This window comes from Periplaneta americana, chromosome 9, assembly GCF_040183065.1.
Source record: "Periplaneta americana isolate PAMFEO1 chromosome 9, P.americana_PAMFEO1_priV1, whole genome shotgun sequence".
Lineage (NCBI taxonomy): Eukaryota > Metazoa > Arthropoda > Insecta > Blattodea > Blattidae > Periplaneta > Periplaneta americana.
The window spans coordinates 74,896,653-74,920,030 of record NC_091125.1 but is presented as its reverse complement, the minus strand read 5'-3'; the positions used below and the strand labels follow the sequence as shown (position 1 = coordinate 74,920,030).

Here is a 23,378-nt window from a genome sequence, read left to right as displayed (position 1 = left end):
GAAATGCTACTCCATTATGGCAATTTTAACCCTTTGAAAAATTGTAAGTTCTCCGTGTATTTGCCAAATCACATGTTAACTTATGGGGAAAATGTTTGCTTTGAATTACTTGTACCAAACATTGAAAATTTGTAACAAAATTAAATGTGCATACTTAGTTCCCACTAAAAATCTCATGTCACAAACCACGTCCTCCAGCCATGTATAATTTGCACATTCTGAGCTGCACAACATTCGAGGGTCATTCTCATTACCAACAAAGAAAATACCATAAGAAATGAATGTATTGACTGAATGGTCCATATCTGATTTGTGTGTGTAAACATAGTTGATTGGTTTGTTTCCACTGCCTCCAGATGTAGTCATCTAAAATATTTTTCCTTCATTAAATTCTGCTAATCTGGTGGAATATAATGACAAAATAGTCGACAACTTTTAAAAGGAAAAGCATCTCTAAACCTTACCACACATATTAAGGCAATTAGCCATAAAATGGAGTAACAAATGTACCACTTTTAGCTACTACTATAATAATCATTCCATTCATAGGATGTTTTCGTTCCCCTTTAAAAACGAACATAATTTACAGTAACAGCAGTTTTGTTACATGCATCATGTCGATCTCTTAAGTAAAAGAACAGGAATTAATAAAAGGAGAATGGAATTTATAGCATTCGTTTACAGCTGTAAACTAACAAAAGCACAAATTACAAACAAAAAGTATGCATTCTATAAATCTAAACATACACACATGCACACACACGACTCCAAACAGCAATTATGCATTTGACAAAGCTTCCCATAAGAATAACATTATATAGATGTTACTGCATAAAGTATAATGATAAGGTACGGTATGTATAATTTACATTACAGTGTTTGCGATTCTTTCTGCAAATTTAATGTACATTCCTAAAAACTGATTTAATTTTTTGTATTTGTTATATTTTACTTCTCAGATGATGGTGAATCTTTTCATAAACGAAGGAGAGATTATCAATCACTCTAATGTATCTTCAATAAGCAAGCAAAATGGAAGCTGCATATTGGAATGTCTTCCCAATAATGAAACACGATGTGCCATGTTAGCAAACCTTTTCTGCAGTGAAGGAAAACCAGGAAAAGTAAATTAAGTTCGTTTTAGTATTTAATTTTTCTACTATTGTAAATAAAACTGTAATTTAACATTTCGGTTTTACATATTTCTTATAGGATTCGCAACAGAAGTTCTAACAAATATTCCGTTCTTCATTACATTTGAGCTGGGTAGAGAATATATCTGACAGTTACCACATATTTGCTGGTTTGGCCTTCATTAAAAATATATTTATTGCAAACAGATACAGTATTTATTATTCTATCAGTTAAATTTGGGGAGGACTTATTTAGATACGTCCTGTTAGCATCATAAAACTTTCAAGAGACACTCTCTGCCTGGCTGGTCTTTATTTTGTAAATTATTATGAGATTAATAAACTTTGCAACTTCTTCTTTAGGTTCTTCAAGTAACTTGTGAGAAAAGAATTGGCAATGATGATTTTCCTGGAGCCATCAGAAAAACTCTCTCCTCTCATTACAAAGGAAATGCTATTGGTATGTTTCATAAATATAAAAAACAACTACAATGGCGACTGTCCTCATTGTAGAAATGGTTTAAAATGATTATTATTGTTTTGCTTGTCCAAAGAGTTTTACTTAAAAACCAATCTTCTAACATACATTTAAAATATTTCCACGAATCATATACCATATTATCTGTTTATGTCAAGCTATGCACATATCAGAGTATACTAGGACGAGTAAGTTCTTCCAACTGTGTTATTAAACACCACATTGCTATAACAACAAACATCCCACTGTTCCATTTCTTGGAACTATACATGTCCAGGTATAGAATAGTTTAGTCCTAGGTAAATTTCTTCAACACATACACGCAACATTTTGTATGAACAGTTATTAAAGCTGGAAACATACTTCAAAAGTAAAGTAAATGAGATACCTTTACAAGCAATAATGAATTCAAGTTACAATACTGAAAATGAAAAGTGAGTTACTTTCTGCTTAGGGACAGATATGTGAAGAATCATAAGCGAAAATATGTAGGTCTTCAAGGAAGATTTAAATACTATAGCAAGTGAAGTCTGTGACGCCATTTTTAATCAAATAAGAAATCGTATTAAATTCACAAACCACCTATCTGTTGAAAAACAAATTATTTGTGAGAGAAAAGTGTGACTATAAGGTAATGTTGTACCTGAATACCAATAAATTCTGTGAAACTTTCTCAATGCTTGTAAAAGCTGAACTGCATATTTTCTATGAACAACAGATTTTTTGGCAATGGTTGTTTAAACACGCCACTTTCTCTCTCTAGTTTTCTTTCTGTTTCCTTTGGTTTGAGTTCAGTGCTTTTCAAATACATATTTAAAGAATCATAGTGGTAGTGGGGAAGAGAAAAGAATGAACTTGGAATGCTGTCAACAGAGAAAATGATGACAAATTCCTCAGTTCAACAAAACTGGCTCTGAACAAGTTAGGTGATGTTTTTCGGTCTAAAATTCCAATGTTTTTTATTGACATTCTGATTTTTAGAACTGAGCTCCTTCATGACCAACTCCACTATTAGATAACAAATATTCCAAGTCATGCTTGCTCATCAGATCTGAAATTTGTAGGTTGGCTTGGCCTTGCAAGGGCTGGACCTGGACAGGTCTGTACACTTAAGCACACTTTGGCCCATTGTCTGCCCTATATATGCGATGATTGTTCAAGTCCGACAGGTGACCCAGGTGACATTCGTGAATCTGATGCTCACAGATGGACATCCTGCCAGAGCCAAGTCCCATTTCACAGACGAGTAGCCTGATAAGCTCCAGGGGCAGCTGGATCTGTGGCTGTAGTGCTAGTGCTCTAGTCTTCCATCCAGGCAGCCCAGGTTCAATCCCCGAGTAGATCTGGGTCAAATTTGTGGACAAAACAGACGTTGAGAGGGTTTTTCTTGGGTTACTCCCATTCGTTTCTCTCTTTCATTCCACTACCACTCTCCACTTACCGCTCATTTCATCTATCATCTGTAATAGTAGAAAGATAGATTGCAGTGATGTCTGGGGGTAGTATGGGTTTCCGATGCTGATTTAAATTCTAAGGACTTGAGGCTTGAGCTTATCAGTAGCCGATGGAACCTTACTTGCAGGGCCTAGGAAGGATGGCCCACCTGTGAGCATCGGACACACGAATGCCACCTGGCCATCCATCAGACTTAGACAATCATTGCATAAAGGGCATACAATGAGCCTAAATGGTCTAAGAAAACTTTTATAAATAACATACTTAAAGATTTAATAAATCTCATTAACATCTTCAATGTTACATTCCAGATCCAGCCCTTGTGAAATCAATCAAGTCCCAGGGGCACAGAGCCCCTTCCTGATCAGCAAATGCTGACAGAAGGGCCATCCTGCCTCAGGTCCCATCTGCACACCAATAGCCTAAGCCCCAGGAGTCCAGAGCCTCAAGCCCTTCCTACATAAGCACTGGAAACTCGTACTACCACCAAGACTTCACTCCAGTCTATTTTGACTATTGTAGATGATAGATGAAATGAGGAGAAGGTGGAGAGTGTTGGTAAAATGACAGAGGGAAACGGGAGTACACTGAGAAAAATCCTCTGCAAATTCTAGTACACTGAGAAAAATCCTCTGCAAATTCTATCACGAGCTGGCTGGGGATCGAACCCGAGCCATCTGGATGGAAGACCAGAACGCTAGCACTTCAGCCACGGATGTGGTGAGGTTTGTAGGTACAAACCTCGTCAACAACAATGAATTTTTTAATAATACAAATTCCTAATACAAGATGATCAGGAACGGAATGCTGCTCTTCAGACCGAGTGCATGTGTGTAGTTATATGTGAGCTGGCGATGCGGTTGCCAAACTACACAGACTTTCAGCCTAATTTTCTAATTAACCATGCACTTAATTACAGAAGGCCACTCTGTATATTTTTAAGAAGTAAACTGCAGTCAAATTCACTGCCTCTTCTAGAAAATTTCACTACTACATTCTGAAGGATAACAGATTAATCTTCGGGAATTCGAGATCCCTAATTATGAGTAGTTCATAAATTTCGTTCATATTTTTCGGATAAAATTCAGTATCTTTTCAAGTCGATTGCGAGGCATTTCACACTGCTCCTCATCAGACAATGGAAAAACTGGGTCTGGAATGGGCACTTCTTCATCACAAGGCACTGACTGCTTAGTAGATGGTATATTTGGACACATTTGGTTTATGTGATGCAGCACTATGATGTGGTACTCTCACACTGCACTCTTGTTATTCAGGAAATAAGTTTTTGATATGAAATCTCTTTCGTAATTTTAGACCAAGAGCTAATTTATAGTTAACACCATTTTCGTGTTAGGTTAGTTACGATAAGGTACTTTCGTTTTCATAATTTCCATATTAAACTGTGAAATTTATAATTTTAAAAATTAAATATTGAGAAACAAAAAGCATAATGACTTATGTTAAATTATGATCATTGTATTGTGCAGGTCTCGGTGGAGCATTCCTCCTGAAAGCAGGGAAGGCAAGACAACACATTATGCCTGATTTCCCAGATACACCCCTTGATACAGATGACCAAGTTGCCAACTGGTTTCGTTACTACAATATGTCTGCACCTCTCATTGCTGTAGGGACTATCATTACAACTGATCCAGTGAGTATAGGAGAAACTATCATTTCATAAACAGTATGATGCAGAAGGAAACTCTGAAATGAGACAAACATGAAAAACTGATTTTGAAAGGAATGTATAAAAAGAGTAGATGTGGAAAAGAATGTTCTACACTAAACAGAAAGTAGGTCGCTGTACTAGTTTGTGTGAGGAGAGGAGGAGGAGGATAGCCATTAAATGGTGGGAAAGTGATTCAAGTCAGGTAAACCAAGATGACTCATTATAGAAGGTAGAACTGAATACAGGAGACTATGAAGGGAACAGATCTGTTGTGGAGAATGCTCAGGATAATCTAGCTAGCCTAGGTGATTATAAATAGGAAGACAAAGTCCAGCCATATAAAACAGTTTTTTTACCAATTTAATTTATGATGCCTAATTCTCAAAAATTAAAAATCTCAAAGAGGAAGGAAAGACAAATTAGTTTTGAAATTCATGAAGATTAAAGTACATCTTAAAAACAGATCTGAGTAACTAAAAGTACGTCACAAGTCGCTACTTTCACTGCGCAACTTTTCTACAGACATTGAATAAGTTGTGCATTGTGTTCACACACAAGTCAAAAGCGGCGTGCAGTGTGCTACTTTTTGTGCTACAGCTTTGCGTATTTGTGTTAGTTCTTCAATCAATTTTGTGGCAATATTCAGAACAAAACGTCAAACTACAAAAAGAGAAAGGTGCTGAGTCAACTAATGAATCAATATAGAAAACAATGTATATTTATGAACACTCTCCTTCGAAAGCTACGAATATTTTTAAAATAACTTTTTACAAGTTTCAGCAAATGATATTATTCCAACTGATCTTTAACCACTCTTTACTATGAGCGTACAATTTCTTTTTATCATCATCTTCCGAGATTTGCATTGTACTCGTATTAGCAATTTCTGCTAAGACCAAACACTTTTTTTATTTATTTTTTTTCTTAATCAACACTTTGCAAATTCCACAAGCACTTCCTAGATTAAACTAGTTTCAATATTTATTCGTCTAAGTTGACATTAATCTTATTATAAAGCCTCTAGAAAATGCCAATATACTTCAATAATAACCAACACCACAATTCTCGTAAAAATTTTTCGCAACTCGCCTATTTAAAAGTATGATGTGGATCTTAAACAAATGATTGTACCATGATGTATGCTTTGTAATTTTAAAAATTAACATTTACAGAAACAATATAAAATAGTAATGGCACATTTGAGTGGCGACATTGATCGCAACTTCTGCAAAAGTTTCAGCAGAATTAATATCAAAATTGCTGTTGTTGTAACTGTTGTAGCTTCTCACATCGCTACTTTAAAGTTGTGTGTAGCAAAAAAAGAAGTTGCAAACAGCTGATTCACTAGCCACTATTTTCTGACTTGCAGTCACTGACACATCACAGTATGTGAAGAAGCAGGAACATGTGACAGCACTTTTAGTTTCCTTCTGAAGTCAAGAATCACTTTTATATTTTTGTTACAGGGACTGGGCCTCAGACTCCAGCATTTTCACAGTTTCAGTCACCATGGAGAGGGTGGTCATTACCACATAGATACAGAGCCTGACAATGCTGAATATGTTGGATATTTTTCCTTGTGTGAATATGCATTCCGTGTGGACAAGCCTGCTAACACTGACCGCATAGGCATTGATTAACCTGCAGATAACAGAATGACTTCTGCGAAAGGAAGATGAATGCTTAAATGTTATCTCATAAATACGAAGATGAAATAAAAATGAAGCCTTACCTAACTCTGTCATTTATGTTCTATATTCTCTCAAAACTTTACCAATTCCAGAACTCTCCTTACTCAAAATTGCTGCCACGATCGCCACCACCAACACTACTAAACACTGGATTTTTTTATTTTTTGCAGGTGGATGTATCAAATTAGCTTTTCTTCAGTTGTTCCATGTTTCTCTTTTTGATCAGCCAATAACTAATAATCCATTTTGAGTGTTGCTGCATATTCATTCTTTATATGTGACCTTGCTATTATTTAATTAGTTTTATTTAAGTTTCATTTATAATCACTATTAGCTTTATTTAGATTTCATTATAGTCAATAGAACTGATAGGTGACATCACGAAACTGTACATTCATGTTTCATGTATTAGTATTTCGTCGGTTTCTTGGTAAAAGTGACCAAGTCACATCCCAAGCTCCCAAGCATTATGAAGATTTCAGACATAATTTTATATTAAAAACTAATAATATAGCACATTTACCTTCAAAATAACTTAATACTAACATCTAAAGAAATACAGTTATCTTTGGATGGATCATTAAACCTTTAAATCCCTTTTTCCCAACAATTTTGCATTTTGGACTTGGTCACTTTTACCAAGAAACCGACGATTTGCATCTTAGATGTAGCAGAAGTGGAAATCAACCTGAGATTTGCCTTTTGAAATAACCAGATTCCTAGTTGTTTATGATCGAGAAAACCACTAAAAGCCCAAGATTGCCCAACCCCAGGATCTCACGACTGCGAGTCTAGTGTTTTACTACTGAGTCACCTCACTTGGTAATAATTTTATTTAACCTAAATATTTCAATTCACTGAACTGATTGTATAGTTCTGTTTTAAAAGAAAAAAATGGAAGTGAATATCAAGATATAGAGAAATAGAATGGATTTCGATCAGGCAGATATTGTATAAATGATTTATTCTGCCTTAAAAAAAAAACTTTATGGTTTAAGAGTATTTTAATACTGATACTTTAAATATTAATAAATCGCTACAGGAATATGTATGATAAGACTTTCTTGTGTTAAATTCTAGAACAATATGAAATATACAAACACACGAAAACACACACCAACGAAATTCTCAACACACAACTCAATTTCAGAACACACACACTCTTTGACTCTACATTACACCACACGAACACACTCTCACAGGAAACAAAACAAGAGGCGCCAAGACCAACAACGACCAGTTCTGAGGATGACCCATAAATAGGTCGAAACATGTAAACAAGGTACGTTAGAATTTAACACAAGAAAGTCTTATCATACATATTCCGAAGTGATACAGTGTTAAAAGTTATGTAATCAAGATGTAAAATCGCTTTAAGTAATGGATGTTAGACAACACTGCTTCAACCTAGGCCTGACTACCATGGGACATAAGGGCAGTCATCTCATGAAAACATCTGATGTTGCCAGTGGCGAAGCTTCAGGGTAGACAGGGTAAGCTGAGCTTTCCCAAACATTTTCGAAGAAGAGACAAGATAAATTTAGAATTTAGTTAATTAAAAACAGGAGCGTTTCCGAGTTTCGTTTACCATTTAGCAACGTAAAGCATGGCCTAGATCACCATGCCTTCAGCCCAGCTTACCCAAACTTTTTGTCACACTTCGCTACTGGATGTTGCCATTGACTATTTAACAGTCCCCATTGCTGCAGAAAAGAGTGTTTCCATGCCTTCGCAAATGCTATTGTATTTACTGCTATGTTGCAACTTTTTCAAGAAACAAAGTCGATTTCCCACTAAATAAAATGAAATAATGCAAAATGGCAAAGGAAAATTCTGTTTTTTAGGATTTACTCTGAAGTTACTGAATACCTTCCATTCTCTCTCTCTCTCTCTCTCTCTCTCTCTCTATCTATCTATCTATCTATCTATCTATATATATATATATATATATACAATAAATATTTTAAGCTTGTCAACCACAGTGCATATGATACACAGCTTTAATGTTGCACGGAAACCATGCTCATGACTTCGAATACTGCTTAAGGCATCCATTGTTTATGTGTTATTCTATGTTGTCTTAAATAGTAGCCCAACCCTGTGAAACAGAGTTTCACCACGCACCAGTATAGCGTAGATTTAAAAAGCCGCAACATAAGGTAAACTTCAAATGAAATATGGATGTTCCCACTAGCAACGTATTTTGTAACGTACCTGAGAGTAAAAGATCACAACAAATTTCGTGACATGAACATCACTTTAGTGTTGGCACAAAGCACCAAGTACTCTCCAGTAGGATGCCATCTTATATCAGAAATGCATATCTGATCAAACATGTGAGTTGTAACACCTTCTTTGGACCACAAAGTCAGAGAATTTGAGCCACAAACAATGGCCAATCTGGGCTCAATGGGATCCCACTCGATAGCTGGAAGAAACAAATATCTGTAGATTAAAACACTGCCACTGTTTAAGTCGGATTTCTTTTCACTTCATAAATTTTCCTCAGTTTTATTTCAATTAGTTCACAGTTTCTCACTGAAAGGTTTAGGATTCGATCCCAGACATCCTTTGCTTTGTGATGTGTTTATCAATGTGACAATGGAGCATATTTTCTCAGAGTGCTTCAGTTTCCTCATCAATTTTCAATAATCATAGTTTCAATGTCATAACATTGTTTAATCATTTCTGAATAGCCTAAGTTTAAAATGAATATTTAGAAAAATAATTACATTACAGAATTTTCCTGAACAGAGTAGAATTCATCATAAGAGCAAGCCATTATTAACTTCAATTAAAATCATCACTCAATTACGTAAATACTATTAATGCCTCCTGATTTCCAGATAGTACTATTCTCTTTATATAATGTCTATTTTCAAGATCTCTCTCTCTTTTAGATGAAAACAATGCAATACTTTTTGTGACAGCCCCATGATCGTTCATTCTTCGAACATGTCCACAACATGTAAATATCATGAAATTTTATTCCTTGTTGTTTCATTTCTGACAATGTTCTCCGGATATTCTGACAGAAAGTTGCCAAAAGTTAATTCAAACTTTTTTTATTAATAATTTTATAATGCAATAGTTTTTCTTTGTCAAAAACAAATTTTATTTTTCCATAATGTACTAGCTGTTGCATCTTCTTCTGCCAGTCCATGAAGATCCATACTCCGTGATACCATCCATCCATTATTAATAATATTTTCTCTCCCCCCCTCCTCCCCCCACAGTCTCTCACTCTCGTGTATCCATCCATACACATAGATAATTCTAGTAAACTAATTACAACTAAAAAATTTATCCTTCAAAGAAAGTTAGGAGGCATGAGAGATTATATACATTAATTTCCCATGTTAGCCTGAATCTAGAACGACCTCGAATATAATAGGACTTGAAATTTTCAGATTTTCTATATTGAAAAATATATGGATCATATGCAGAGACAAAAAGGAAGGCAGAAAATAGGAAAGACTGAAGAATGCTGGGTTTGCAGTGAAAGACCAGCCCTTGGGCAGAAAAGTATGAATGAATGAATGAATGAATGAATGAATGAATATTGAAAATAAAAACATTTCAATATAATACGACCTTAATACGACCTAAACTTTGAAAATTTTATAAACTGAAAAACTTACAAATTTAAAGATTTTATTTTTAAGTTTTCAGTCTTTAGCAAAATCCTCTTCTGGTTATCACTCCCAGTCTTCTTCTTCTTCTTCTTCTTGAGTAGTTTTTTTTCAATACACAATTATTAAAACTTATTTATAATACTTCTAAAATATTTGAAGTTTCTATGAGACTGCTTTAATATTGAAACTTTTAACATTAGCTAATCAAATAACCTATTTCTGGTAGTTATAAGAAATAAATTATTATACGTCTATAATATTAATATTTTAACTGTATGCATTACTGCTGGACAAGCAGTGTGCATCAACTGGTATAGTCCATACATCATATAAGGTAGATTTCTTTTATGACTGAAAAGGGTTAGGCTGTGATTACAATATAAGTAGTTTTGACATGGCTGTTTCCATGCAAAAAAAAAATATATATATATATCTTTCTAGATTAGGGCCAAGACAATACTTTAAAATATTTTTTTCTTGAAATCACACTGATATTCATGGTTGTCCCACATGTGCCACCATTTGGAATATTATTTCACCATTCTAGATCTCCTAAAAAATTACTTCCATTATTGTGACGACTGCCATTGCTGCCATCCCCATTTATACCTCTATAATAATACCACTGTAATTTTAGCATCAGAATAATTATCATGATGTATACACACATACCTGTAACTGGTTTCTTGTGAACTATGAGAGAAGAAATTCTGAGGATATTCATGTTCCAAATCCAGACTGCTGCAGGCATTCTATCTGCTCGTGTTGCTAGGTAGTGTCCACAACGGCTGAATACTGACAATCCAATACCCATCAAACTGGAAGGATTATGTAAGCCCTCTCGCACAGATGAAATGACTACAGGCCTCCCAGATATGATCTGAACTAGAACAGGAAATAAATAATGACAACATGGCAAGTTACACCACTGTATTTCTGTTATTCTACATTGCCTTGAAGAATCACATACTGGTATTCAGAATTATATTATGTTCACATACTTCTCTTTATATTATTAATTTTTCCTTCAAATTTCGACTTCTGAGAGTCGTATTCATGACAAATGCTCAATCCCTCGAGGTCTAACATATCATTATACTACTGTATATAAAATAGAAGACAAAATATTTACAATTTATATTACACAGTTGACTGAACAATTACATTATATGGACTTACATGAAATCTTATCAGTCTGTGATCTGGCATTAGTCTCTTGATACACAGTGCAGTCTGTCTCTAACAGAACATCAGAATGAGCAAGCTCTGCGATGGGCTGCCAAGTGATGTGGTTTAACATTCGAATCTAGACAGTACAGAAAACTTTCAAGCGTCATTGACAGTTCAGTCCTTTGGTTAATAGTGTAAGTAATATCATTGTTCTTTTCAAAACTTTATTGCAATCACCATTATATCCAGGGTTTTGGGATTCACATCTGACTGAAGTTAATGAATTTTTTGAGGTAATGAAATTTTCAAAACATTGCCTTGAATTATCTTACGCAGAGAAGTGAGCATTTCTTATCATCATCTTTCACATAACTAATTCGCTCTAATGAACTATTTCAGTTACAAGTGGTTTCTATTCCCTGTAAATAAAATTCCATTTCAAAATTATAAAATTAAATTTGTGTGTGTGTGTGTGTGTGCGCGCGCGCGTGCGTGTATGTGTATGTATGTATGTATGTATGTATGTATGTATGTATGTATGTATATATATATATATACTAAAATTATTCCTTCTACCTTTTGAATAGACATTTTTGAATCTCTTCTATGCAGGTTTCTTCCTAGATAGTTCGTATATGATCTAATCACTTGATTGTAACAGTTTGTTACACTGAAACCCCTATTGTTTCCCATTAGTATCATTCTCTCAGATATATCACTCAATTTGTAAACTCCTGAAAAAACGTAAATTTAAACACTGATTATTTCATTGATCATTCTTCACTGTATTATTTTATTGCGTAAATTGTTGAGAATAATATTTCCCAAAAAATCGTCTTTGAGAAAAGAAAACGCCGAAGTCTGGTGGTCTACCCTCATGTACTGTCACAGGGTAGGCTACCAAAGGGAAAACTGAGAGGTAGAACTTAAACTGAGGGGATTTGATCCAGTATCGAAACTGAAATCCAGTGTGGCTTAGTGGATAAAGTGTCAGCACGTAGAGCTGAAAACCCGGGTTCGAGTCCTGGTGCCAGAGAGAATTTTTCTCTGTTCTAACCATCCTTCATCATATGGTAAAGCACAATTCATGCACGGAAATATCGTATGTACTTCAGTACATCATAATAATAAGTGTATAGAGAGTTGGGATTTAACCGAGGCATATTGGTGTACAATCTAGTGATTAGAAATTATACATCACCATCTCTCCTGAGATAAAAATTTTACACGAAAATTTCTGACCCCACTGGGAATCAAACCTGGGCCGGTAATCTGGAGGTAGATGTGCAGCCACAGAGCTAACTACGCGGTCTAGAGAGTTTAATATAATTTCTTTTAAGTTATTTAGCTTTTATGAAACAAATGCTTTATCATTATTTTTTGTTTAGTGTATCTTTTATAAATTTTCAACCTATCATATATGCATAATTTTTTCTAGTCCCTTAAAAAACAACAGATGTTTCACTGTATTATTATTATTATTATTATTATTATTATTATTATGTCCAAATTTGACTTTATTTGCTCTCAAAAGGAATCCGTAATGAAGTTTTTTATCACACTCAGGTTAGAACCTGCTAATTGTGGGTCTAACGGCAGACAATGTGACTACTTGCAGTGAGGAATGATTCTTTTTAAGATTGAACAAAAAGTCTCCCAATCATAAAAATTAATAGTATATCTAACCTTTTCATCAAAACAGGCGAGAGTAAGAAATTGGCCCGATGGAGCCCAAGTAACTGTTTTTATGCCACATATCCTTTCTTCAGACGGTGGAAGACAGTCACCTATGAGATCACCAGATGCCACTTCATAGACTCGAACCCAGCACTTATCTAGAGAAGTCCCCCACACACACACTGCAGTATTATCACGCGTCCATGTGATGCCGCCTATTTTGTCAGGCCCCACACAAGGTATTTGCTGTAAGACAATGGCGATCACTTCAATAGCAGAATGCACAGTGTATCTAGGATCAAACAAACAGAGTTTCATTTTCAGTATCTAATAAACAAAGTGCGGATTTATTTCCTTCATACAGGGATAGTGTGTTCCATTCTCTTAAATGATGATCTTAATTCTGTTGTCTACAGAAAAGGGAATATTACTACTAATTTTGAATGTTACTGGTGTACAATACTCAGATGTTTGGTAATGATATTAATGAGAACAATATCATACAAAACCAGATGATAACTTGTTCAAGTTTTCAACCTTCTCACAATGAACAAGATGTGGAGAAAAAAAAATTATGCTAATTTCATGTAGTTGTTGTAAGCAGGAGAAAATCCCCTTCAACTGAAAGTCTTCCTGTTTGGAATACAGTTTCAGTAGTTACGATAATATTCTCAAAATCTCTCTTTTCCTCATGTCTGCAATCTGTTATCATTCCTTTTTCATTTTTGCATACGATTTATAAAGAGAAAATAATTTTGTGATGCAAAAATAGATTTCGAGATTTTTATAGACATATACGTTTTCAGCTTCCTTGATATTAGAAAAGTTATTTTCAACATGTTGTCTCACTGTCTGTGTATAACGATTTCTCGTAAACTACTGGATGGAATTATTCATATTCAGTATCTCTGAGTCAATTCAATCAAGAATTGACGACATGAAATAATTTTTACTAAAAAGTACGGGTCTGTATTACAAAAAATTACACAAAATGATTATTTACTAGAAAAAGGCTTTGAAATTCTTTTTCCAAAACTTTGTTCTTACAAAAGATAAAGTGATGAAAGAAAAAGTACCGTATAATTATATTCCCAAAAAAAAACTTAAAAAATTTCGAACTTAAATATCTTCGTGAATTACTATGGAAAATTAAAACCGTGGAAGAAGGAAAAAATTTAGTTTCCTCTAAAAATTAATTAATGTCTACGAAATTATACCTCCAACTGAAAACTTCAGACAACTTCTATTACTAAAAAAAAATGCAGGAACAGTTATGGGAAATTCTAAGAAGCACTGAAACAATCAACTGAAAAGAGACTGCTCAGTGAACAAGATCTGGAGCTTGTTAACTTGATAAAAGTGAAAGAGACAAAAAACTGATTCAGAAACGTTCAAATAAAGAAGACGAAATTAAGTTTTCTGCCAAATTCAAACTCATTGAAAGGCAATTAATTTGGAGCTTCTGAGAATATGTATAATATAAGACTTCCGGACAGTCTTGTACCAGTATTGAAAATGTCTAATCAAGTCAGTAACTATGGTATATCTTCAAATGAATGTGAGAGGGTTTTTTGCAGATGAATGTAATAAAATTATAACGTTTTAAAAAATCTTTAAAGACCAAAACTGTATCTAGTCTTTTATTTGTGATAATCAATGGACCACTTCCTCGGTAATGAGTTAGTATTATATTTATAATATCTTCTGTATATTTCTTTGCTTCCTTTTTACCCCTTGGATTTGTTATTTAAAAATAGTGCATTTCACATCCGAGTTCTGGCATGAGCCACCACTGATTATATCTACTGCGTTAAGTAACAAATCCAATCTAATTGTGACTCGAAAAAGTATGGATGCTCTGATTAAGTTAGTTTTAGATCTGGTCGAGCTAAGAGTGTTATAAGGGTGATCTGTAAATATTGAAGTAGATAACATTTGCAAATGCCGATTTTAGTTACACTGGAGCTCTCACTTGTTACAGGCTGGAGGTCAAAATATTGAAAGAAAGGAAGGCAGAAGCAGCATGCTTGCAAAATGCAATTTAGTTATACTTGGCTCGGAAACATGACGGCCTCTCTTCTTGGAATTGGTAATCCCTCATAAACCCCCACCCTCTACTCAACCCCTAGCCGCGTGGCAGAAATACAATAGATCCCAGCATTGCCAAATCTAGTAGTCATTGCCGCTACCTGTTGGGTTTCACCCATTCTCAGTGTCTTTGTCGACGTGTTGTTATACCGTTGTGCGCTTTAATATGTCTAATTTATTCCGGCCATGATTAATGAGTGTTGGAGCAGATGATCCGCAGCCAGGCCTCCCGATACACCTGAAGATCACGACAAGAACAACAAATAACACCGTCGAAGAAAACAGAATATCTTATTTGCAGAGGAGCGTAGCTAAGAAAACAAAATGTTAAAATTGTGTCTAACGTTAGAAATTCTATCCATAAAGTAATCGAAAGTTCAGGCAGTTTAATAAGTATAAATCTTAATCACTTAACATCGGACGCAACCGGCGGAGTTGGATATATGGGCATAGAAATTAAGAATTACGGTTCACCAACTAAAGAGAAAATAAACAAATTAAAACAGAATTCGGTAAGATAGACGATTTTATACGTGATTTACTTCGCCGAACAGTATGTGAACAGCACGCGAAAGAGATATCGCCAACAGCAACACCGTCCTTAGCAACCTAAATAATGACATTATTCACAGCAGTGCTTAAAAGTTTTCTAATTTACAGCAGTGAATTAAATGCTTTTAAATCACTCTACATGACAACCAACATATTAGCAATAGTAAAATGAATATATATGAACTTCTTCGCCAACAACACAGTACAAAGAAAAGCCCTACAATTTAAAATTAAATTTACATACCAGTAATGAATAAAATATTGTATAGCATACTAGAGTAAACAGATTTTATGCGTTCGTGGAAATTATCACCCAAGGCGAAGCTGATAAAATCTAACTTTACTCTTTTGTACTATAAATTCTATAACTATTCAATGATCACAGTTTCAGAAAATTTTACCGGCGCAACATTCTTAATTAAGTATAAAATTCTGGAACTTCAATAACATGAGAATTTAACACTTATTATAGAAGTCTGCATTTTTTTGTTTATTTAGGCAAAACATGTTAGTGAAAATATAAATATAAAGTGTTTTTAAAATAAGTTTGTTCATTTTTATACCAATTTTGTTTTAGTAATTATAAATTAAGGTATATTTACAAAGATAATATAGTCTTTCTGAAAATCGCGGTTTCACGGAACACAGTTTGAAAAACGTTCGCAAATCACAATGACTTCAAGAATTGGCAACTCGGCTAAGGGTTTATCCCTTGCGCGTGCCTGCAGTTAACTGGTGAAGGGGATGAGGGAAGGTCGTCATGTTTTCGTGCGAAGTATACTTTTGTGTCAAATTGTTAAGTGTTACCATAGCTCCTGTTAAAGTGCAAGGATAGATCTTGTGTCAAAATAGACTAAGGAAAAGGAATTTCTGAAGACAGACGGTGATGTAGTTTATTGTGATTGTTATACTTAATAAAGACGTAAGTACTTGTATATTTCGGGGTGCGCATTAAGGTGTACCGCTGCATTTCATTTTTCATCTATTTGATTCTCTGTATAATTCGTAGAATCCGGTATTTTCACATTATTTGTCTATTGAGAAAAGAAATCAAGTAAATCTACTGGTAATATGATTTGGTGGCATCCTACCTGACAAACAGTCTTTGGACTTTCCACTAATATCTCCCTTTGTTAGAGACTCAGATCTCGTTCACTTTCACATAACAAGTGGGACCAGGGATCCTAATCCTGCTACAATGTAGTGTTCTTCACTAAGGGTTGTATCTACCTTGCTAAGCCTGAGGGCAATTCAGATTTAGAATATTTGTAATAAAAGGTAGAAATAATTCTGCATATAATAATGAATTCCTTTTAAACACAGAGGACTGTGAAAGGAAGAAAATAAAAGAAAATAGAAGAGATTTCGAGACCACAGCCATTTTTTGTTAATTATAACAGATTTTAAGAAAAATTGTTATTTTCATGTGCATCACTTCCAGATAAATTGACCCATAGATGATGAATATGGACAAAATCCATCTAATAGTTCAAGGGAAATTGAAGTACTCAGAGACAGACTGTTGGAATATTAAAGATGAATTTTTTGATGTCGGGGATAGTGATGCTGAAAACGTGTATTTCACAGAAAACATTGGAAAGTATTTTTTCAGCATCACAATACTTTCTCTTTATGTCTTGTATATGAGAAAGTAAACATGTACAGAGGTCGAAGACTCAATACTCAAAAAGGATCTAATAACAATGATGGTGGTAACGATAATAATGGCATGATCATAATAAAGAATACAAATAAAATGGGGATAGTGGTTATGGTGATAATGCTACCTGGAAAATAGGACATTCACTTGGTCATTCTTTGTTCAACGAATTCTATGAATTTCACGAAAATCGGAAAGAAATGAAAGAAATACCTTACTCTTCACTCCCCTATCTCTCTCCATCTCTTCATGGAGATGACAGTAACAAATTAACGATAGATGTGAGACCTGATCATTTGGCTAGTCAAGCATTACAGACCAAAGTAGGCACCCTTTCAGGTCTTGGACAATATGACTTTGAAGACAGAGCCTGTAAGTCATGAGCGGGTAAACTATTTCCATGTCAGAAAGCGACAACTTTGGCTAATGTGCTCCCACATGTTGATTACAGAGACATTACAGTAACAATCCACAAACTATTTATTTAAGGTATTATTAAATATGAGCAGTTAAACATCATTTACTTATCCAAATTAATAAAGAAGAATATTATGAAACTGTCTGCATTCTTGTTACAAACATTTTTGGCAGCTGCTTAAGATATAATGCATCTCTTGCTATAGTTTCTTTTGAGAAATGGGGACTAAGTATTCCCACATGCTATTTTTCAGCTCTCCAAAAGGTATTTGGATAATTTTTGTAGATTTTATGTTTTTAAGTTCACCAGAGATGAATCACTGAGGTTCAAGTCAGTGTTGAATTTCTTAGTTTATGGTTTTTTACTGTTTCTGTAACAAATGTGTGAAAACGTGCCCACTGACAGCCAAAAAAGCTGCTCTCTGACCTGGAGATAATTTGCTCATCCCATAGTTCTGAAATACGCAATACAGTAAACCTCAACACAGGGATGATAATTCCAAATTATTCTTTACAAATGCATTAGCATATATAAATAGTCTAATATATTTTTTTTTAATAATTAGAATGCATAGATCACTCGAGATAATATTTGAACATGTTTAGTCAACTGTCCGAAGGCAAGTTTGAACTTCATAAGTGACACCAAAAATACGAATTGTTTGTTGTTTAGTCAAATGTCCGAAGACAGGTCTGAATCTCACAAGTGATTACCAACACTGCACCACTTACGAGGCAACTAGGCCAGGAGATAATGAGGTAGGATGGCGAGTTCCTTATATCTGAAATATTAACATTTTTTTACAAATTATGAAAGAGTTTTCTATACAGTACTAAGGATGTATATTCAAACTTTGGAATTTGATTCTCTTACATGGTAAAACGTATTTGAGACAAAGTGCATTCACGAATTTGACATTTTTTGTAACTTCTGTTAATTACCTTCTTTAACAGCCACGAAGTAGTCGAATATATAAATATCGTATCTACAGATCCTTGATCTCCAACCACAGCCAGTGAAGTACCATCAGAAGTAAATGCAAGGGATTGACTGGAAATCTCTTTCAAACAATCTATATATTTAACAGAATGTAATACTAAGGACCAAATACAAATGGATATCTGTAAAAAAAAAAAAGTGTTACTGAATGAAACAAACTTCATTATAATAGACCTCTTATCATAACAGGAATTGAAATAATTTACTGTAGTAAGTAAAACTTTGTCAAATTATCCATTATGACATTTTTACAGTCTCTTTCTTTTTGCAAAACCGCAAATAAGATGCGTATGAATACCAATGATAGATCAATATTACACTGTGACAGAAAGTCAAGCCTTAATGCAAGAAATCAACTCATTGTATGTTTTGAATTTCAAGAAATTGCTAAAAATAAATACCAGAATTTATTTTGACTTAAATATAATATTTTCTTACTCACGTGAAATTCAGCTGTAGTCAGAATATGTCTACTATCTGGACTCCAGCACACTTTCACAATACCATATGCCGCATCTCTTATCTTGCACTTCCAATCGTGGTTACGAAGTGAAAAAACTTGTACAGTACTGTGTTGATATAATGCACACAAAATATATCGATTATCTGGAGACCATTCAAAGTACTGCAATAAAAGAAACAACACATGTTTACTACCATATCACAATCCTGCTAAATATTTCAAAACTTACGGTGTAAGATACAGTAGGTTAAAGTAGACTGATTTTATTTCGCGATTCTATTAAACTACACTGTAATTTGCTTGCTAGAGGCCCCAAACGTTTTGCAATGCCATTGTATATACTCAGACCAGTCATGTCGGTATCAGCTCGCCATGAGTTCATCGTCCACTGTGTAAACAGTCGAGTTCGAAGACGTCTGAACTCTTCCCATCTTTTGCCATAAGATGGGTGGCAGGGGTGAATAAGTAAAGTACACCAGTAGTACAAAACATACAATTGCTTGCTTTACAGTTCCTACTGAAAACAAAACGATAGCATGTACAATTGTTGGGGTGATGGGAAGAATTTATTAACTCTTTTTATATTTATAAGCTTATTTATGGGAAGATGATCCATTTTTGTTCATTATAAGATTAAATTAAATTATGGATATCAGCGTAATTACTAATACTATTCATTGAGACTCAAATCGCACTACTAGTTATTAAATCAACAGTAGCTGTTATTCAATCTTAGGATGAAGATTGGTTATTCAAGCTTTCAAGCCGCAACCACGATGAAGAGGTATACAATGTATAATGTGTAAAAAACTCATTATCTGAAAGAAATTTTTTAAGTACAGTGACAATACGATGTATACAAATTCCATGAATACAAGGATGTCGGAAAAGATGATAGGATGAAAATGACTGATTATAGAAAAACATTTAAAACTATAAGTGGCCTATCCCAAAATTTTACTAAATCTAACTAGAAGTTTTAGCGCTGAGTTTTAAACAGTTTTGAAAGCTTTACAGTGATTATTATTTATTTGTTTAAATTCCATTCCAGCAGAAGTAATATCAATATTTGGGAGCACTTATAGGTGCGTACAGTTTTCTTTCACAAATTAATCCCAACAAAACTATGAGAAGACCATGTTGGACAGATTCTCACATACAGTCCATTATTAGGATAGTTTCAGCAAAACTAACAACGGAAAAATTATTTATAGCCAACATCATAAAAATTTAGAAGATAGAAACTTTCACGAATAAGGACAAACCAGGATGTTTGTATTTAGTTACTTACAAATGGCTTTTAGAGAACCCGGAGGTTCGTTGCTGCCTTCTCATAAGCCTGCCATCAGTCTCTATCCTGAGCAAGATTAATTCAGTCCCTAGATGTTTGTATATCAGTGTAAAAACAAAAGAAATTTGAATTATTTTAGTTTTATTTTGAAAAATTCTGGAGATGGTGAATTTCTATCATAGATTGTGCAAGGATGCAGCAACCACTTAACACCATATTAAAAGAACACAAAAGGAATAGCACCAAGACTTTAGAATGGATGAAAAAATAATAATTTCAAACAGTTACAGAAGAACTATGTAATGAAACACTGTTAACTCATCAACAACCTGAAGCTCCTCTTACATTGGTCAGAGATGTCTTAAACAGAGCCAAGGAGCAGTGCTCTAAAAGGAAATTGCTCAGTTTCTTTTCTCGTAATCTCACCAAGGCGCAGGCATAATATAGTGCATATGACTGTGAGCTACAAGCAATCTATAGTGCCATAAAACATTTAAGACATATTCTAGAAGGGAGAAACTTTACAGTCCTTACAGATCATAAGCACTTCAGCAGAATTTGGATAAGGCACTGCCCAGGCAAGCACAACTACTCCAATTCACTGCCCAATTCACCACAGATATAAAGTGTGTTTCACGAGAAAATCATGTTGTTGCAGATATAATGTCACGTTTAAGTACAATTGGTGCTCCAACTTCCATTTAGTATGATGCCATGACTAAAATGCAGGAAGATGAAGACTTGGAAATTCTTAAACAGAATCTCCGAACAAAACTGACAAAACTTCAGCTTGTTGGTACCACTAAACAAATATTTTGTGACATTTCAACTGGATTTCAACCACCAAGTTTCCATAAAGCAGTATTTTTAGGACTACACACTCTCTTTCCTCCAGGTATTCAGACAACTATACAAATGGTCACAGAGAGATTTATCTGGTCTAACATCAAGAAAAACTATCGGATGTGGATGTGCCTTTGTCTGGAGTGTCAATGTTGTGAAGTGCATAAGCACACTCGTTCAGCTCTCGCAGATTTTCTGTACCAAATGAACGATGTCTGCACATCATTATGGATATTGCTGGTCCTCTTCCATTGTGCAATGGTTACCTCTATTTTCTGACTGTTATCAGATTTTCCCGCTGGTTAGAAGCAATGCTTATAAAAGACAAACAGCAGGCACAGTTGCTAAAGCTCTAGTCTCTTGTTGGATGTCACGGTTGGTATAGTGGCTCGTATAACCACAGATCAAGATCGTCAATTTGAAAGTCAACTTTTCAAGACTCTAGCAAAAATATCTGTCTATTCCACCACAGCCTACCATTTTCAGGACAATGGCCTCATTGAGTAACAGAATTGAACATTAAAGATAGCTCTTAAGTGCCTTCTTCTGAAAACATATTCTTGGGTGGATTCAGTTCCAGTGGACCTTCTGAATATCTGTATCACAGTAAAGGAAGATCTAGAATGCTCATCTACTCAGCTAGTATATGGATCTGCCATTCACCTACCAGGTGAATTTTTTAACTGATGACCATACTGTCACTCCACTAGACTTTACAAGATGTTTGCGGAGACAATCCACTCACTTAAACCTACATCTACTTCCAAAGATGGAAATGTAACAATTCTGGTGCCTAAACAGCTTTCCAACAGTTTCCATATTTTCGTATATCAGAGTGCCACACAGCCATCATTAACACCAGTGTATAACAGTTTTGCTAATTAATAAGCATTGACCAACCCACCATCTTCCAGCAATAAAGGTTCAGAGAACATAGGCCTATTTTCCCTTTAGAGTATAAAGAGGATGACAATAGGTCAGTAATAAGGTAACAACATTTTATATTTTGGCCTAATCACAAAATTTAACATTTTCAGTTACCAGTATCTATAATATTATAATCCTAATTAGTAAATAACGTATTCAATGTAGTGATTACGTAATAGTTAGAGAACATTTATCTCATTCAGTCACCACAATTGGATCTAGTCTAGTCATATCTACCATAAATAAAACCAGTTTCATACTGCAATAAGGGTGGAAAGTTGCTGTGAAAGTAGGAGCTGGCAGAGATGTGCGGGCAGGCGGGATCGCTTCGTCGAAGTGGAAGGATTAGGTGGTCGGGAGAGGTAACACATCTCATTTTCGTGCATTTCCTTAAAGATCACAGAAAAAAAAAATTTTCGTAAGGTCGAAACAGTGGCATGTTAGGTTAGGTTAGTTTAGGCTCTTAGTATGCCTAGCGGTAAAGCCTAAACTTAACGTAACCTGTCACTTATTCGACCTCACGAAAACTCGCTTTTTCTCTGTGATCAGTAAGGAAACGCACGGAAATGAGATGTTTGTGTTGTTCTGCCCTGCTGCTTACACCTTCCACCACCATGGAATGATCCCGCCTGCCCAAACCTCTCTGCCGACCTCCACTTTCACAGCAACTTTCCACCCATAATTCTGTGCGAAATTGGTGTCGGCACTCAAATTTTCTTTCGTTTACGGCACATACGAATCTTGAGAAGCTACGCAGATAAATACATTTGTACCTTAACGTGGTAACGCAATTGTAAAGAATTACTTCAAATTTATATTAGTACCGCCTTGTTAGCACAATAAATTTCATACATTTATGGCGCAATACAAGCTCAGATTATCATTAATCTTATTCATTGTATAATTTTAAAATTTTAGTAAAGAAGAGAGAAAAATAATCACTTACTTTGATGACATCAATGCACGTATATGTATGGAACTGCTCAAATGTAACTGTATTCCTTACTGTTAACTTGTTGTTGTAACAAGACGCAACCAATGTACCATCAGACGAAAAGTGACATAGGTTATTAGAAACTCTAATTAAATTCAAATTACTCATCACTACAAAATCGTGTTGATTCCCTTCCCACTGTATTACAAACGTCAAAAATGAAATGACAAACTACGTCTCTATAGGTTATGACGTTCAACAAACTTAAAAATGATATTTTTGGCGGGAA

General features: G+C 34.7%; 2 protein-coding genes across 2 annotated transcripts in view; one reads left to right on the top strand and one right to left on the bottom strand.

Moving 5' to 3' along the window:
- LOC138706121 (ester hydrolase C11orf54 homolog) overlaps positions 1–6,477 on the top strand; it is a 14,257-nt gene extending 7,780 nt beyond the window's left edge. The window contains exons 4-7 of the mRNA XM_069835103.1: positions 960–1,124; positions 1,497–1,593; positions 4,557–4,723; positions 6,208–6,477. Coding sequence (XP_069691204.1) covers positions 960–1,124; positions 1,497–1,593; positions 4,557–4,723; positions 6,208–6,381 — 603 coding nt within the window. The 3' untranslated portion in view covers positions 6,382–6,477. The remainder of the gene's footprint in view (positions 1–959; positions 1,125–1,496; positions 1,594–4,556; positions 4,724–6,207) is intronic.
- Positions 1–23,378, bottom strand: part of LOC138706120 (WD repeat-containing protein WRAP73-like) — a 25,492-nt gene extending 2,114 nt beyond the window's left edge. Inside the window, exons 1-7 of the mRNA XM_069835102.1 lie at positions 23,102–23,378; positions 19,074–19,256; positions 18,574–18,753; positions 12,924–13,160; positions 11,247–11,373; positions 10,740–10,952; positions 8,647–8,860 (exon numbers count right to left, since the gene is read on the bottom strand). Of these exons, the coding sequence (XP_069691203.1) occupies positions 8,661–8,860; positions 10,740–10,952; positions 11,247–11,373; positions 12,924–13,160; positions 18,574–18,753; positions 19,074–19,256; positions 23,102–23,257 (1,296 nt within the window). The 5' untranslated portion in view covers positions 23,258–23,378 and the 3' untranslated portion in view covers positions 8,647–8,660. The remainder of the gene's footprint in view (positions 1–8,646; positions 8,861–10,739; positions 10,953–11,246; positions 11,374–12,923; positions 13,161–18,573; positions 18,754–19,073; positions 19,257–23,101) is intronic.